At 48.0% G+C, this 17,319-nt stretch overlaps 1 protein-coding gene and 1 long non-coding RNA gene across 2 annotated transcripts in view; one reads left to right on the forward strand and one right to left on the reverse strand.

Annotated features, from left to right (window-relative positions):
- LOC128314143 (uncharacterized) overlaps nucleotides 1–17,319 on the forward strand; it is a 46,198-nt gene that overhangs the window by 20,114 nt on the left and 8,765 nt on the right. The window lies entirely within an intron of this gene.
- Nucleotides 1–17,319, reverse strand: part of LOC106972312 (sp110 nuclear body protein) — a 30,882-nt gene that overhangs the window by 2,864 nt on the left and 10,699 nt on the right. Inside the window, 10 exon segments of the mRNA XM_015069243.3 lie at nucleotides 422–558; nucleotides 1,160–1,235; nucleotides 1,493–1,598; nucleotides 2,316–2,342; nucleotides 2,344–2,429; nucleotides 7,969–8,013; nucleotides 8,826–8,968; nucleotides 9,409–9,507; nucleotides 13,777–13,842; nucleotides 16,341–16,490. Coding sequence (XP_014924729.2) covers nucleotides 422–558; nucleotides 1,160–1,235; nucleotides 1,493–1,598; nucleotides 2,316–2,342; nucleotides 2,344–2,429; nucleotides 7,969–8,013; nucleotides 8,826–8,968; nucleotides 9,409–9,507; nucleotides 13,777–13,842; nucleotides 16,341–16,490 — 935 coding nt within the window.

Here is a 17,319-nt window from a genome sequence, read left to right on the forward strand (position 1 = left end):
CAATCCTAGTATGAGCATTCTGGGAGTTTAAGTTATTTCATCAAGTTTAGTTCATTCATTGATTTCTGTATTTCTGAGGCATGCAGAACAATGTAACCGTTAACTACCTTTCCTCTCTGTTTGAACGAGGAGGCAGGATGAAATGGATTGTCCTCGGTGGGACTCTTGTCTGTCCTCAAGCGGAGGATGGAGGTTTTTTTCAGGTGCTGTTTACAAGGATTCTTCCCTGTCCTGCTTGCTATCCCCTCGGACATCCTCCTCACCACCGCTGGAATTTACAGGCTGTTTTCTTCTGTAATCCTACTCTTTTTGACCTCTCTCTGGGACAAGGTCCGTACAACTCTTGCAGAGTTCTGCTGTCCCGGAAATTAGGGAAAATTGGAAAGGACGTGCAGAAGAAAGAGGAGACGCCCTTCTTTACCTTGTAAAACATCTTATGGTTGTGAAAGATCAAGCGCACGTCCCGCACAAAGCACGGCACCGTATACACTTTCTCAGTCAACCTTTCCTTAACCAGGTCCAACCACATGGCTTCCTTAAAGGGGTCTCCATAATCGCAAATACAGGGACAAAGCCACCAAAGGGGTGATATTAGCACGGCCATTGTTACTGGAATGGATCCAGTAATGTAACTGGATCCTGAAATATAACAAGCCTTCATGTCCAGGGTGGTAATGATATTAGCATCTGCCGTGTCTATGCCAGGCACCGTTCTAGGCACTGCCATGATATTAACTCATGATCCTACAACAACCCAATGATGCAGGGGCTGTCGTTACCCCCATTTTCTAGCTGTCATTACCCCCATTTCCAGGGGATGGAGAAGTTCAGCCGCCTACCCAGGATTTCAAGGCTAACCAGTGGTAGAGCTGGACTCGAAGTCCCCTGAGACGGTGCTCTAAACCCTGTGCTGTCTGTAAGAAAGACATTTCCACCTAAAAGAGGATGAAACTGAGGTACATGGGAGGCGGAGCAAGTCGCCCGGTGTCCCAGAACCAGGACGCGGCGGGTGGAGTGGGACCCAGGGAGTCCCTCTCCACAGTCTGCAGCCAAACCCGCTCTCTGCAAGCAGGGGTGCCTGCAGGAGTCACACTCCAAAATTCCAGAAAGAGTTGTACATAAGAGAGATGCCCGGAGGACGAGAATCATAAAACATGACTTATATTATGTGGGGTTTCTGCAAAAAAGGAGCTTTGTGGGTGACAGTAGGCCTTCAAGAGGAGGAACCCACATTTCTGTAAAATGTGAAGAGACCTTTTACAGTGAAATGCAGCTCAGAGAAAGTGAAGCCAGGCCTGTGCCCAGGCAGACCCAGCCAGCCGTCCAACCACGTTTGCCAAAGGACCGAGGTGTGCGTTGAACTATGTTCAGGCACCGAATCTCCATCCTCAGAAGAGAGACGCCAAAAGCTCCCTCGGGCGCCCTTCCCCTCTCCCTCGTCCCGTTGGACTTCTCGCTGTCAGGGGGAAGGTGGAGTTTGCACCCAGCTCACCAACTGTTCCTCAGGCTGTATCAGCCTCTCCAGGACCTCAGATTTCCTGCAACACTGCTGCCTTCCCGAAGACTCCATCCTGCAGAAGGTGCAACTCCACGGGCTCCTGGGAGGACAGGCAGAAGTGAGCGGGGGGGGGGGGGGGGGGGGGCAAGGCCCCTGGAAACAGCCGCTGTCCCTACTGCTGCCATTGTTCTCCTTTTAGACATGGCTGATGGATACAGCTGGGAGATGCAGGGGACCCTCCCGGAGTCTCCAGGACTCCCACGTGGGGCCTGAGCCCATGACCGTCCTCCCATCGAGGGTGGCAACAGGGGGCTCCGTGCGTGGAGGGCAGGGTCAGGGTGAGTGGTGGGTCCTCCTTTCCCTGTCTGAGCTGCTGGGAGTCCTGCATGCAGCGCCCAAGGGTCGAATCTGGGCCTTAACCCTTGGGGACCAAGGCCTCTAACAGCCTGTTGAGCCCATGGTAACATGCACAGACCAGGCCACGTTTCCTACCTTTCTGAACAGTTGCAGATCACAAACACCCGACGGTTCCCATTCCCAAGCCCCTGGGACAGGAGGCAGGGTTGCAAAACCAGGAAAGGGCACCTCCCACGGGCAGTGGCATTGTGGAGTCAAGGAGGCTCGGTCGCAGACTCCGAGAGCCAGATACCAGACACTGAGATCAGATGGAACATAGGCTGCCGCCCCATCCAGCTGTTCTGGGCCACCACCCCTGAGCCACCATGCTTACACATCTGGCTTTTCTGCCCGGAGATGGGCGACCAGAGCAGAAGTGGACAGAGTGGGCGTGCGGAAGGCGGGGCTGGGTCTCGCTAACCTCTCAGCCTCTGCAGGCGGGATGTGAGTCCTCACGAAAGGCTCTCAGACAAGGGACACAGCAGAGCCATGGTCCTCCTCTACAGCACACCTCATATTCCTTGGAGGTTTCCCCCTGGAAGCGGAGATAATGCAGCAGGGATGGCATCAGTGAGACCCACAGCACACCGACACCGAGGGGCCTTGGAACACGCCGTCCTTGTGTGTTCCAGAGTGGATGTCTCCAGCTGACCACGGTGCTCCGAGAGAGCGCCGATGGAGCACCAGCCTGGCCTTTCCAATCGATCGATCGCAGAAAAGCAGACGGCAAGAATCCTCAAGTTGCCCCTGAACCGCACATTGTCAGAGCCGGAAGGGACTGGAAAGTCATTTAAGCCCTTTCTGCACAGAGTGTGGTCTGAGGACCAAGGGCATCACCGTTACCTGGGAGGCGGTGAGAGAGGCAGACCCGCTGAATTGGAATCTGTTTTAACAGGACCCCAGGCGCTTTGGAAGTACATGACATTTGAGGAAACACAGCTTTAGGCAACTTCCTCTTTTTACAAGCCTGGGAAGACAAGATGCTTTTTTTTTTTTTTCCTGCGAAGTCAACACAACTTAGTATTTGGGCCGCCCGTGCCGGGGTTCAGAGCTGTTCCCGTCCACCGTGTGCTGTCCCAGGCAAGCGTGCTGGGCAGACCCAGAACAGTTCCTGATGGAAACACAAAGACAGATCGCTGCTGTACAAATGGGTTGTTTTGTGGGCCTCAGAAATCACTATCTTTCTCATGGCCTTAGAATGTGATCCAGTAAATTCTCCAGGTGATCTTTACTGCTGGATAAAGACCTACAGGCAGGAGCCCCTGTTCTCCTGACCCTGCAAGATGGACAGTAGGGCTTTACACACAAGGAGAATGTTTTCTCTGCACTGAAGGTAGGCGTCAGGAAGAGGCACCTTTCTGTCTGTGCCTCTGGGAGGTGAAAAGGCAGGAAATAGACCATCAGGAGCTGGAGCAGAGGATCCAGGAGGCTGGGGATCAGTTACAGCTAAGGAGAGAAATCCTGCCACTACCCTCAACTGTCCACAACACAAGCACAAGGACCTGGGTGAGGGCGGGAGGGATGGAAATGTCTTGTCCATTCTCAAAACTAGCCACTCAGTCAGAGTAAAAATTCCCTTTGATTTGGGGATGAAATTCATCACGGTCTTAGCTGGGGAGGCTTCCGGAGCAAATTCTTCTACTTCGGAGGGCCCCAGGACTCCATAAAGAGAGCTCCCTGCCAACCTTGAAGTTCAGGTGAACTTTCTGCCCTTCCCATCCTGAACTCACCAGTCTGCCTTTCTTTGTCCCTGGAGTGCCCTCTGATTGGACACCCGACCTGCCTCGGCCCAGGATGCAGATGCCAGCTTCCCACAGCCCAGACCTCCCCCCTCCTCCCAGTTGAGACCTTGGTTGCATCCAGAGCCCCAGTCCCTCTGTGGTATGAGTCCTGACAGCTTTTTTCTTTTCTCCTTTTTTTGTAATGCAAGTGCCTGACTGAAGCCTGGATTGTTCTAGCACCCCATCAAAGACAGCTATCTCCTTATTTCTGGAGTAAATGCATTGCCAGCCACACAACTAGATAAAGAGCCAGGCTGCCTGTCCCCACAGAGGCTCCTTTGTGTTAGAGATCTTGGTTGATTTCAAGAACTGACCATTTGGATTGCTTGTTTTTGTTTTTTTTTTTCTTTCTCTTCTCACACTTTAAATTCCAGCTGTTATGTTTTAAATTCACCAATAAAGAGTGAGCCTGCAAAGCCCTAGGCCCCCACCTTCGCCTGTGCTCTTTCTCTCTCTCTCTCTCTCCTTCTATCTCTCTCTCTCTCCATCAATCGCTTGGCCACCTCACTGTATGGCCCCAGGTGTGCTCTGTAATTTCCATGTCCTGTAAGTAATAAAAAGTAATAAAATTTTTTTTTTTCAGTTTCCTGATGGTTATTGCTGGAAGACACCTTGCGATTATATTAAGAACCACAACGGCCCGTCTAACCACATTGGTTATGGATAGTCTGTGGCCAGCACAAAACACCCCCTTCCCTAGGCTCTGGAGTAGGATAGTTTCCAACACACATGACTCTGGAGTAGGATAGTTTCCAACACACATGATATGACAGCGAACGAGAGAAAGGACATACAACTGCACGGTCACCTTCTGACTCTGGCTTTTCTGCTCCACTGCTGACAGCTTCAAGTCCCACCCCTCTCTCTTACCCCTTTCACCACCTCTCGGCAAGTCTGCAAGTCGATAAGGAAGCTCATGCGCTCCCCCTCCTGGCCTCAGAGAGAAGTTCAAACCAGACGAGCTCTGCCCCAGCAAGGGAATTCTCACCTTGGCCCCACTCATAGCCATGGTAAAACCTGGAGCTATTCCCTCTCGCCACTCAGGCATTTTCAGACCAGCTTGGCAACCTGCCCGGCCCTCCGTAGGAAGCCTCAGTATGTGAGTGATAAATCATTTCATACTCTCTAGGTATGAAATGTGTGAGTGTTGCATCATCACTTTCGATATCTGAACCCAGTTGATCCCACCTCGCTGCACGTAACCACAAGACATCGGCTCAACAGGCAGGGAGTCTTGGTGACCAGGGGTCTGTCTTCTCTTGCTCTGGTTGGCTAACTGGTTCTTCTTTTTTTTTTTTTTTTTAATAATTTTTTTTTAACGTTTATTTATTTTTGAGACAGAGAGAGACAGAGCATGAACAGGGGAGCGTCAGAGAGACAGGGAGACACAGAATCTGAAACAGGCTCCAGCTCTGAGCTGTCAGCACAGAGCCTGACGCGGGGCTTGAACTCACGGACCGCGAGATCAGGACCTGAGCCGAAGTCGGCCGCCTAACCGACTGAGCCACCCAGGCGCCCCGCTAACTGGTTCTTCTAACTGGCTTACTCTTTGAGTTGTGTTGGGTCTGCTGGGCCATGGCCCTGAGGTTGCAGTCATCTACCATGAGGGACCGCTCATTCTTTTCAAGTTCAAGAACAGACCAAACTGGGCAAATAGTGGAAGAGTAGAAATAATCACTCCTGCATCTCGTATGATAAGTTTTGATCCTTGAAATTTATACTGGATTCCATTCACTGTCTTAACAGAGGGGAACGATCTGTGGGCTCCTTTTTGTAAGGCTGATTGTTAAGTGTCAAAAGCTTAATTTTATCTTACTTCGTTAGTCGTCGGGTAAGAGCATGCACGTTCACTACAGGATATATCAGGGCAGTGGGTATTATGACCAGGAGGCAGCAATTTTGATGGTTAAAGTGAGGTGTGAGGTGTAACTGTTTTCCCTCTAGTTTACCTTTGGAAACTCCCTACGAGGGTAGAGGGTAACTTGCTTAAATTCAGTGGGATATAATTACTCAAAAGGAGCTCCACCCATTAAGTTCCCTACACACAATATTATTGAAATGACTGGCACCATCCACCTGGCAAGTGTTTTGCTGTCCCATATTTGGCCAGTAAGTTCTGTTCTGTGCCTATTCCAACAGCATCTCAGCTGCCTTGCAGCTGTGGGGATACAGCCCTCCTTGCTCCCTGCAGTGTCTCAACAGCTTTATCGTCACACACACCCTCTGCAGGCAAGATCTTAACTGCATCCGACTTGCCCCAGGAGCGCAAGTCTAACACTACCCCGATGACATCCTTCTCATTTGACACACTCATTCAGAACATACAATGACTCACAAAGGAGCTCCCAGAGAGGGATAGGCCATTGTGCACACACAGCACAGGGCCCCATCAGCTCAGCAAATTTCTGGGCATCATTTGATCATTTGAAGGCTGTTCTGTCCCTGACACAGTCAAGAAACGATTATTGACCCTCTCAATGCCCGCAACTCTTGCCCAACATCTTTTAGGCCTTTGGATTCAAGGTAACACATTCCTCATTTACAGATTTTACGTATGCCCATTTAGGCTTACTTGCAAATTGACCCACTTTGAATGAGAATCCCTTAAGTCAAAGGCTCTAGAATCTGTCCAAAATAAAGCAAAAAGCTGTTCTCAGTTCCCCCTGTATGCCATTAGAGTAACAACTTCTGTCTGCATCCTGAGCCCTTCTAGAGATGGAGGTCCTCACAAGCACTCAGCCTGTGCTCATTTTGCCTTGGGTCATGGAAGCAGCGTCCTGCAGGGAAACCCCAAAACACACGTTGGGAGTATCAGCATCAGGTCTCTTGATGGTACACACATACAAAGATAGACACCAACAGAGAACGGGTATATGGCAGAGTTAACAGTGATGTATGAGACAACGTTGCTGAAGAAAGGGCCTGCATTAGCCCATTTGTAGTCAGAACTAAACTTAGTCTCGTTACCCCAACGCGGCTTCTCCTAGGTGGGACTGAAAGGTAAGGCCAAGTGTGCTTCTGGCTATAATGTACGGACACGTGGTATCATGAGTGAGCAGCAACTAGAATATTGGGACCATTAATTAAAGCTCTGGATTAAAAATATCTTTATTGGTTTTTTGGGTTTTTTTTTTTTTTTTTTTGCTGTTTACAAAAGTAATAAATGGTCATTAGGAAAATTCTACCTGTACATAAATGTATAATATGCAAGGCAAATATTCCCTATAATCCTATCCCCAAATATCCAATTCACTCAGATATTTGCAATCATAGACCTCCATAGTCACATAAACAAAACTGGGCTCCTTCCATATATATTACTACCAGTTTAAGCGTCCAGAAGCTTTCTTGACTTTAGAACCCTTGGGTGGTTTTCCATTGACTGAAGGGCATTCCCTGCACCCTCCACCCAGTAAAGGTCGCCTCCAGATCCAGCTTATCTGGACCCCTGGGTGACACATTTCCAGACCATCCTGTCCATGGGCAGGATTCTTCCCTAATTTTTGGCTATTACAAGGAGCCTCCCTGTACATATCAAGATATTGCAAATCAGCATGGAAAAGATGTTTCATACAATAAACAGCATTGGGAGGACACCTTGTCTTTTCAATGAATCCAGCTAAGGGTCAGGCCAGCCCTTCAGGGCACGGTGGGAAAGGCACCATTGCCTCTGTTGAAGGTTCATATCTTATGGGAAGTTCATGAGTGAGATTTGTGTCTTGAGGACATATTTAAGCAAGCAAAGAAGGATGAGAAGGAGCAGCTGGTACAGACAATGGATGCCTGCCCTTTTCACCTGGAGGGACGCTATGCAGAGGCAAAGCTCAATTCAAATGCGATTCCATTTTGGGGCCACTGATAACGAGTGCGTGCGTGTGCGTTGAATTGAGGAATTCTTTGTGTTCAATCAAGGATGGTCTCCTTGCTCTTTTCACATACTGTTTTTGTCTATCTCCGTACCACATTTACTTCTCAAACTAGAGCATTCTATTTCTGACACCTTTGGTTTGTCATCATCCAAACACCCGGTTCTTTTTCTAAAACACATGTACATCATCAGTTTTTGTTCTAATCTTTATTTTAAAGAGTTTTTGTGTCCCCCTCCCAAATTATGAAAACAACAGGGGTACATACATGTACCAGCGTGCCAATGCCATTGTCGTGAAGATGCAATGACTAAAAGTAAAGGTGACCCAGGGCCGGGGACCTTGAGGACTCCAAGGTGAGCCTTTGGATGCAGAGAGTGTGCAACATGGCGACTGAAAAGGTGGTAGAAATTCACCTGCTATTTACCTTTCTCTTGACATTTATTCTTGGGGGACAGAACAAAAGTCCTTTCTGAAAGAGAGAAGGGGTCAATGAACGAGGTTATCCGGGAAGCTCTTCTTTCGTCCATATCGAAGTTCCCACTTCCTAGTGAATATTTATACCTGGACGTCCTACCGGGTCTCAAACCCAAGGTGTCTGAAAGCAACACCATTAGCTCCAACCTCCTCCAATCGGCTCTTCTTCTGAACGTCACTTGATAAACTCATTTTTTTCCTGTTACTCAAACCCAAGACCCATTAGTCCTTCCTTCCCAGTTCCTTTCCCACCCACATTCTCCTCTCCCTTTCTTCCTTGGTAGGTAAAATCCTTGTGATTTCATCCCAGTGATATTCTTTTTGGGTGTTTTTTGAGGCCTTGTGTTGGGGTCTGGGATCACAGAGATTAGTAGCCTTGTTTGTGGCTCAGAGGATTGAGTGTGAGCCAGGGAAGTGCAGAGGAGACACTGCCCATGGACAGGATGGTCTAGAAACGCGTCACCCAGGGGTCCAGATAAGCTGGGTCTGGAGGAGGCCTTTACTGGGCGGAGGGCGCAGGGAAGCTCTCAGAGATCTGGGTCTCAATCTGGCTTCCCCTGGTTTACCCCACCCAGTACCCCCAGGCTAAGCTTCTTAAGTCTCTCCTGACCTCACAGCCCTTTGCTCACATTTAAAGTTCTCCACGGTCAGCACCAACCTTTCTAATTTTATCACCCATAACTTTTCTCTATAAAAAATTGAGCTCTTTGTCAATCCTAATGGAAATTTCTTCACATTTCTGTAATTGAAATTGCGCTCGTCCTGCAAGAATTAAACCCATCACCCATCCTTCCCCTGTCATAATACCTTCAGCAGCTCTTCTAAGGTCTTTCCTCTGCAACGCACACTCTGTTTCCATTTCCTTGAAGTTGCCCGTTTTCCTTCAATTTCAAATTCTTTCGGGGTGAACCAAATTCCCTCCTCGTTCTGAATGCACTTCTCTGAGGATCCTGGAGGATAAAGACGGCCCATTCCTGGACCCAATCTCATGCTCTGTGAATTCACCCTAAACCTCCAAACTCCTAATTGCAGTCGTTCCGCCTGCCTGGGTCCAGAGAGACTCTCTGCAGGGAGGGAGGATAGCAGGCGAGCCTGGATTCCTCCTCTCTCAGGCTGAAGGAAGCCCTAAACCCTGTGGGAGCGGGAGAGGGTTTGCATTTTGTGCGACATCTGCATGCGGCAAGTATTGCCACTGGGTCCACGGTGGTGGAGTGGCCTGGCAGCCGGGTTCGCCACGACGCGGAAAAGCGAAAATTCCTTGTTAACAAGGCACTTCCTTCTCTGCAGCCTAGCTTGCAGGGTTTATCTCCTGGACAAGGAGACGCATGGGTATTTTCCTCTCTTCTAGTGGCTCCGGGCGTTCCAAAGAGCAGAAGATCAGGAAACCCACCTCGTTTCAGTCTCTCCTTATATAAAATCCCTCTAGCTTCACCACAGGTCACGGGAAGTTTAGGTGAGTGAAAATCCACGGGGTCGTCTTCGGGTTTTTCTGGAAGCAGAAGGGAAAGTAGAAGAGTATAGTTTCGCTCAGTCTTCGTTTTCTCTCTTTCCGGCCTTCCCCTTGCCCCGAACTCTAAGGACAGTAATAGTAACAATAATCACGTAAATGGCATTGGGGAACAGCCTCTGGTTAACTGGCAGCACTTCCTCCATTTTGAGTGGCAGATTAGCCACGTGTACAGAGTAGTTTCTGATCGACAAAGCCATCACCACCAACGCTGCATCAAACAGAATGTTCAGTAAAGCAGATAGGGCTCCTGTGGCGGGTTTTAATTCATAAGCTAATTGACTATCACCCACCGCTCCTTTATTCCATAAGCAACCTGTTTATCCCTCTACCCGGATAGAAGTTGCCGGCCCAGAATATTTCCTGGTGCTCGGCTAGCTGGAAGAAAGGTCTTTGTTTATAATCTTATCACCTGATTTACACCAAGGCGGGGTAAGTGAGGTGCTCAGCACCGAGAGATTAGTGTCAGTCTTCATTTTCTGCTGTCCTTTTTCATTTTATTGCTTTTCTGTTTCTTCCTCCATGAGTCAAAAAAGAACCCCCCACCCCCACCCCACCCCCCCTCACCGCCAAGAACTCTAGCCTAATCTGCAAATTGCACATGGAGAGATTTGGCAACGGTGAAACGTTGAGCAGGGACGTGGGGGTATTGATTCAGGAGAGGAGCAGTTGGAAAAGAGTTTAAAATAAATACCAGCCACTCCTGCCGCTTTTTACCACAGCCTCACTGTGGGCGAATTCATTCCAGATAGACTGCAGGAGCCGTCTCTGGGGGCGAGGAGAAGGCGCTGCCCATGGCTTGTGTTGAGTTACACAGGATGTTACATGCAGAACGAGACTAGGAGAACAGCCAGTCCAACTTTCTCCCTTGCTTCAAACACTTATTGCAAGAGCCAAAGGAAATGTATGAAAAGGCAAGAGCCTCCCCGGAAAAAGAAACAAGCGGCATCGATGCTAACGGTGAAGAAACCGTTAGTTACTTTGGAAGGATATGAACTAGAGGCAGACGAGAAAGCAAAGATCCCTGAGAAGTGACCGGATGGCTCCCTTGGACGGAACGCTGAAGGATGTCCAGTCTTGGAGGGGCAGGGGCTGAATAGGAGTGAGGGGGGTGGGAAGAACTTAGTTTCAAAAGCCAGCCAGCATTCTTGCGTGGACTGGCTGGCTCCACCACTGTCTCCGGACTCTGCCCACTTAAATAAATAGGGCCCAGGGGATGACAGCTCAGCCTCAGGAGCCAGACTGGCGGGGCTTAGGATCTGGGCTGTGCAATTTCCTAGCAAGGGTATGTAAGTGCATATTATTGTCAAGGTTGAACGGAAGACCAGCCATGGCGGATTCCTAACTTGGGAGACAAGGCAGAGGCACAGGTAACTTTGGACCACTGCCGCAAACCCCGAGGGGGATTAGCAGGGCATCGGGGACCTTGCATAGTTGTCTGTCTCACGGAACTCATTCCCTATGATAAGTATAGGTCCCAAAACAGATGTCCCAGACAGGCTCGCAAGCAGATGCAGGAGCAGTGGGCGGCACTGGGAGTTCTGGGCAGCAAGCCAGGGTGCAGAGTTGCGGGCACAGGCAGAACTCCCTCCTTTACCTGGTTCAGGCAGCTTCCCAAGTCAGCCAGGACCTTCTGTCCTGGGTAGCTCCAAAGCCACTACCCTGCGCCTAAGGAGGGACAGCTTTCTGATCTGTTCCGGTAATCTTGCATTTAGCTTCGTCTCACCTGCTCCAACAGGCTTTTTAAGGATGGAACCCTGAGGGGAAGGCCTCCTTGGCGCTCTCCCACATCTGTTAGATCACCATTCATAAGCGTGAGCAAACAATGAGGAGCCTGCTATGAAGGTAAGCAATTAATAAAGAGAGTTCCTGAAAATGGAAAGCAGGGTGCAGGAAACGAAAAGAAAGCCTAACAGAGGCAAGAAAAGCAGAATGGGAACAAACTTCATAGAGAGATGAACTTTAGGAATCCTTTCAGAACACAGGGTGAAGGCACGTGGTGAAAATCATGCATGGACAGATATGGCCTGGGGAGAGGTCTGGAGCTCCCTGATCTGAACGCGAAGAGTTCGTGGGGAGATGGGGTGGCTGCACAAAAAGCCATCATCAAGGCAATAGTAAAGGCCACACACACACTGTGTAGTGGCCTTTTCACAACAACTTATAAAAAGGAAGGCAATGATGGTGATCCCCATTTTATAGATGGGGGACTCAGGCTCAAAGGTGGAGACGGAATTCCCGGACATCCCCACACGGCACAAGGTGGGACTTGGGACTAGCAGTGGAATCCAGACCTGCTGGACGCCCAACCCCCCCCCCCCCCAGTTCCTTTCATACTGTCAGAAATGCCTCAACAGGACTCCCTACTGTATGTCGATAACAACACAGAGACAGCCGGTGTTAAATCAGAAGGCACGGCCAGGGCAGAAGTGCTAAGGAGACAGAAGAAGCTGACGCTGACAGACAGCTCTCAGCATCTGCTTAGATTCGTGCTTCTTACTCTTGTTTCCTAAAGACACCGGGGGGTATTTTCTTTTTTTCAGTGCAAAGAACAAAAAACTTGCACTTAGAACACCTAGGTTGATCTTAGTTCATGCAAGTCTTTTATGCTCTAATTGAATCCGTAAAGTGGGCTGAACAATACTTACATGACGGCTAAATGGCAAAACGCAGAACAAAGTGCTTTGCCAATTGTAAAGTGGGTACACTTCTGTTGTTATCAGGGCCTCTGTGTATGGTTGGGTGGGTTGTGCACTGAGCAAGGATCCCACCTCTAAGGAGGGCTCTGATTCATACTCAGAGCTGGATACTTTCTTTATGTTTTATTTTTATTTTTTAACGTTTATTCATTTTTGAGACAGAGAGAGACAGAGCATGAACGGGGGAGGGTCAGAGAGAGGGAGACATAGAATCCGAAACAGGCTCCAGGCTCTGAGCTGTCAGCACACAGCCCGACGCGGGGCTCGAACTCACGGACCGCGAGATCATGACCTGAGCCGAAGTCGGCCGCCCAACCGACTGAGCCACCCAGGTGCCCCAGAGCTGGATACTTTCTACGAGGACCTTCTCTCAGAGGGCAGCAAAGGACCTGGTTTTAGGAGTCAGCTCCGACAGATGTGGGTAAAGCGTATTGAGGAAAGGGCACTTTTTCTAATGTGCACAAGTGCATTCTCTGAGTACATGGAGTCTCTCGTATTGGTAGTCACACTTCATGAAGAAGAATAATGTATTGATTGCACAGTTATTTAAGTATACACTGTGTGAGGCACGGGAACACGGGGCACAGAGCAAAGAGCAAGACCGACCACTTACTGACCTCATCGGACTTTCACACGGTGAACAGGATGTACGCAGAGTTAATTTTAGTCGTGACAAGTGCCGTGAAGAAAAAAAAAAAAATTCTGGGTTCCACGAAGGCGGGTCAGGAAAACCTGCCCTTGCCTGCTGGGACAGAGAACGCTTAGTTCAAGGTGAGGCCTGGGGATGTGTAACAAAGGGAAGAAGGAGAACAAGGGCGGTCAGCTTCGGGGAAGGGGTGGGTGAGGGGGGCACACCGAGGAAGCCCTGGGCAGGAAAGGAGGGCGAAGCATCCAGTGTCAAAGAGCCTATGCTTTGAGAAATCAGGCTGGTGGTGACCCTCGGGGTGTAGGTGGGGATTGGATTATGGGTGTGGGCTATGTTCTGTTTCTTAACCTAGGCGCTAAGTACATGTGGGCTTTGCCTTTGTGTTAATTCCTCAGGCTGTACATTTACGGTACGTGCATCTTTCTTAAGCATCACACCAGTGCTACTCAATGTGCCGGTGCGTGACAAGACAGGAGCTTGATCCAATAGAAATAAGGCATCTCCGCTGAGGAGGTCCTGCTGTGAAAACGGGGTGCTCAGTGTCACGGTTGATTTATAAGCTCTTTATTTTTGCAGACTTGCAACCAACAGACTTGTGGATGGCACCAGTCTGCGGACCCTACCTCAAGTAGCCCCTGTTCTACTTCAATGATAAATTCATGGGGGGGAGGAGGAATGCCAATGTCGCCAGAGCCTAAAGAGGGAAGGGAGATTGAGAGGGGCAGTGCTGAAGAAATGTTACCAACGCCGAAGAGAAATGAATGCTCACAGAAAAGGAGGAGGCGGAAGAGGAGGAGGAGGACGAAGATGGGAGGGAAAGAGGAGGAAGAGAGGACACAAACAATCAGCAGGTGGCCAGGGCACCAGTGATGTCTGATGGCCAGTCCCTGTCTCTGGCTTACTTACCCTTTGGGGGAATATTTTTCTGACACCTTCTGGTTGAACTTGAACTGACATCGTTCCTTTTCTTTTCTAAAAAAAAAATTAATGTCATTTATAATTGGAAACATAGATTTATATGCTTTATATATCAACTATTTTCAAGTAATTTTTTCTGTCTTTCTACCACTTTGGAGAGACAAGATAGATGTGTCTTTAAAAAAAATTTTTTCTTTACATTTATTTATTTTTGAGAGACAGAGAGAGACAGAGCACAAGCGGGGGAGGGGCAGAGAGAGAAGGAGACACAGAATCTGAAGCAGGCTCTAGGCTCCGAGCCGTCAGCACAGAGCCCGACGCGGGGCTCAAACTCACAAACCGCAAAACCATGAATTGAGCCGAAGTCGGACGCTTAACCGACTGAGCCAGCCAGGCTCCCCTAGACGTGGGTCTTATGAAAGGAACATTATAGCACTGATCATGGAGGAATAGCAAGTTCATGTTAATAGATAGATAGGAAGGCTAAAAACATTACAGAAACCATGTTTTCATAAGGTAATATATATTAACATATAATAATTAATATAATAATGTGTACATATGTATTTAATACAAACACTAGAAGTAGATAAAGGATATAAACTTATAAATATCACATAGAAAGGACTTTTTAAGGAAGAAATATAGGGCATAAAACAATGGTTCTCCATGCTGGTTGATTTGGTCCCCCAGGGGATATTTGACAATGTTGGGAAATCTTTTTGTTTCTCATGACTGGGAGGAAGACACTACTGGCATCTAATGACTGGGATGTTGCCCAGTATCTCGTGAGGCACAGGACAGCACTCATGACAAAGAATTATTCAGTCCCAAATGCTAGTAAGTGTCAAGGTCGAGAAACTCTGGCATAAACCATCTTGGAAAAGACAAAGTGATTTGTCTAAACAAATTTACAAAAAAATTCTCCACAACCAAAAATTTCTCAAGTGAGTTACAAAATAAAAACAAAAGCAGAAACATTTCAATGAGATAACAAACAGTAGATTTCCATAATTGATCAGACGAAAAGATGAATAGTCCTATACGAAAATGGGCAAATATGAACAAGTGAACCTCAAAGGAAAAAACTTCTAATAAAAAATTATTTAACAAACAGCTATCTTAGTAGGAAGAGGCTAGGTGATGTTATGATAAATTATGACTCTCCCAAATTTCAGTGGTTAATTATAGGTATCAGCAAATAATAGCGTGAAGACCAAATAAGTCCAATGCTTGTGTTTGTAAATAAAGATTTATTGGAACACAGACAGGTGCATTTGTTTACATATTTGTCTCTGGCTGCTTTCATACTACAATGGCAGTGTCGAGTAGTTGCAATAGAGATTGTAGGGCCAGCAAAGCTCTTATCTGGCCCCCGTTAGAAAAAGTTTGCCAAGTGTTGGTTTAAAACAACCCAGTTTTACTTCTCCCTTGTGCTACTCATTCATCACAAGTTAGATGAGGTTCCATGTTATTGACACACACGGATCCTGGGGACAAAGCAACTTGTGTCTAGAACATTGTTGGTCCCATGGCAGAAATAAAGATGATACACAGGCTCTTAAAGCTTTGGCTTTGAAGCGACCCTCACACTTCTGTCCACATTTCTTTGGCCAAGTCAAGTGACATGGCCATTCTGGAGTCTACAGGGCAAGAGTGTATAACCTTCCGAGATATCAGTGAGTAGTAAGACAATCTACCACAGCATATTTAACCACATGCATGGTGCAAAGAAATCCAAAGGAAAACATGGGTGGAATATCATTCTTTGCTTTTAATCTGTCAACACAGAAGACTCTTAATTGTTTCCAGTTTCGGTGAAGGTGTAGGGAAAATGGCATCTCTATGATGTTACTGGGAGTCTAAACTGGCAATAATTTGATCAGTATGTGCTAATTTTATTTTATTTTATTTTAAATTTATTTATTTATTTTGGGAGAGAGAGAGGCGGAGAGAGAGAGAGAGGAAGGGGCAGAGAGAAAGAGGAAGAGAGAGAATCCCAAGAAGATCCTGTCACACTGACAGCACAGAGCCTGACATGGGGCTCAAACCCACGAACTGTGAGATCATGACCTAACCTGAAACCAAGAGTCCAACACTTAACCGAACTGAACCATCCAGGTGCCCTGGTATGTACTAATCTTAAACATGTAGACTCTTTGACTAAGCCACTTCACTTCCATAAAGAAGCCATTAAGAAACACTCCTGGGAGTGTGTGCACTTTGAGGAGTGGTGCCACTTTTTGTATGGGGGCAGCTTGAATCAAGACGGGAGCCCCCAGACTCAGCAGAGTTGTGGTGGCTCTACTAATGGAAATGTAAACAGTAGACACTGGGAAGTGGTCACGTGAGTCCGTGTAGAGGTGACCTGTGTGCTGGGAGCACGCTGGCTTCTACCCACAACCACTCCCAGCCCAGAAGTTCCTTGCCATCTTGGCTGCACCGCTCCCTTCTTCTACCGTTTCCTTCATACATCCACCCAACCCCATGTCCGTCCCGAGAAAGACCCTCCCACATGGAGCATTTATAGCAGATTCGGTAGCCAGCCTTACCCTGTGGTCCAGAGGCTTGTGTACATCCAGTCCTTGCCTTTTGGGCCCTTGTTATGACCTCTGAGTTGCTGGTTGAATCGTCCTTCCTTTCAGTTGCCTGATACATCAGTTGGAGCTTTTTTTGGATTGTGTGTTCAGGTGAGGCTCTCCCTGGGCCAAATAGTGATTTGTGAATAGTTTTCACTGGGGTGCCCTCCAGTGAAGGCACTGGGGTGCCCTTTCACTGGAAAGCTCCTCCTCCCCCTCCCATGCCCCCAGCCCCTTTGAGATCTCTGTACCCCTGTACCTCATTTTTCTCCTGCTAGTTCTGCAATTGTATCTTTCTTGTGCACACCTTTCTTTCTCCCTTAGACCCACCATCTGCTCTCAGCCCTGTGCAACCTGTTGAAATTAACCAGACTCCCAGAGCAGAGGGCTTTCTTTCCTGGGCCATGTCTGACACCTTCTTCCTGGAGGTGCCCACATCCGAGTAAAGATGGCCAGGTAGCCTGTTTTGGCACACAAGGAGTGCGATAACGTACTTCTCCAGATTCCCGAGGACCTGTTTGTGGATCAGGAGGGATCCAAGTTTCCCCAGGTGCCTCCAGTGGGAAAGGTGCAAGGTATCAAAGAATCAAGGGGCTGCGTGGTAGAGTGTGAGGCTAGGACAGAAGGATGGATCCAATGACGATGACAGAAGGAAGGGTGTAAGGGTTAGGGTTCTCTTTCCCACGGATCTGGATACTTTTATTTTGCCGAGGACTCACATTTATATCTTTGGATCTGATTTTCTTTTATTGAGTGCCAGATTTGCATATTGTGGGGGAATTTTTTTTCTATTTTTCTATTGAATATAATTTATTGTTAATTTGGTTTCCATACAACACCCAGTGCTCATCCCGATAAGTGCCGTCCTCAATGCCCATCACCCACTTTCCCCTCTCCCTATTGTGGGGGAAATTAAGCTCCCTTGATTTCTCAGTACTTCTGTGAAAAGCCC

Source organism: Acinonyx jubatus, chromosome C1, assembly GCF_027475565.1.
Source record: "Acinonyx jubatus isolate Ajub_Pintada_27869175 chromosome C1, VMU_Ajub_asm_v1.0, whole genome shotgun sequence".
Classification (NCBI taxonomy): domain Eukaryota; kingdom Metazoa; phylum Chordata; class Mammalia; order Carnivora; family Felidae; genus Acinonyx; species Acinonyx jubatus.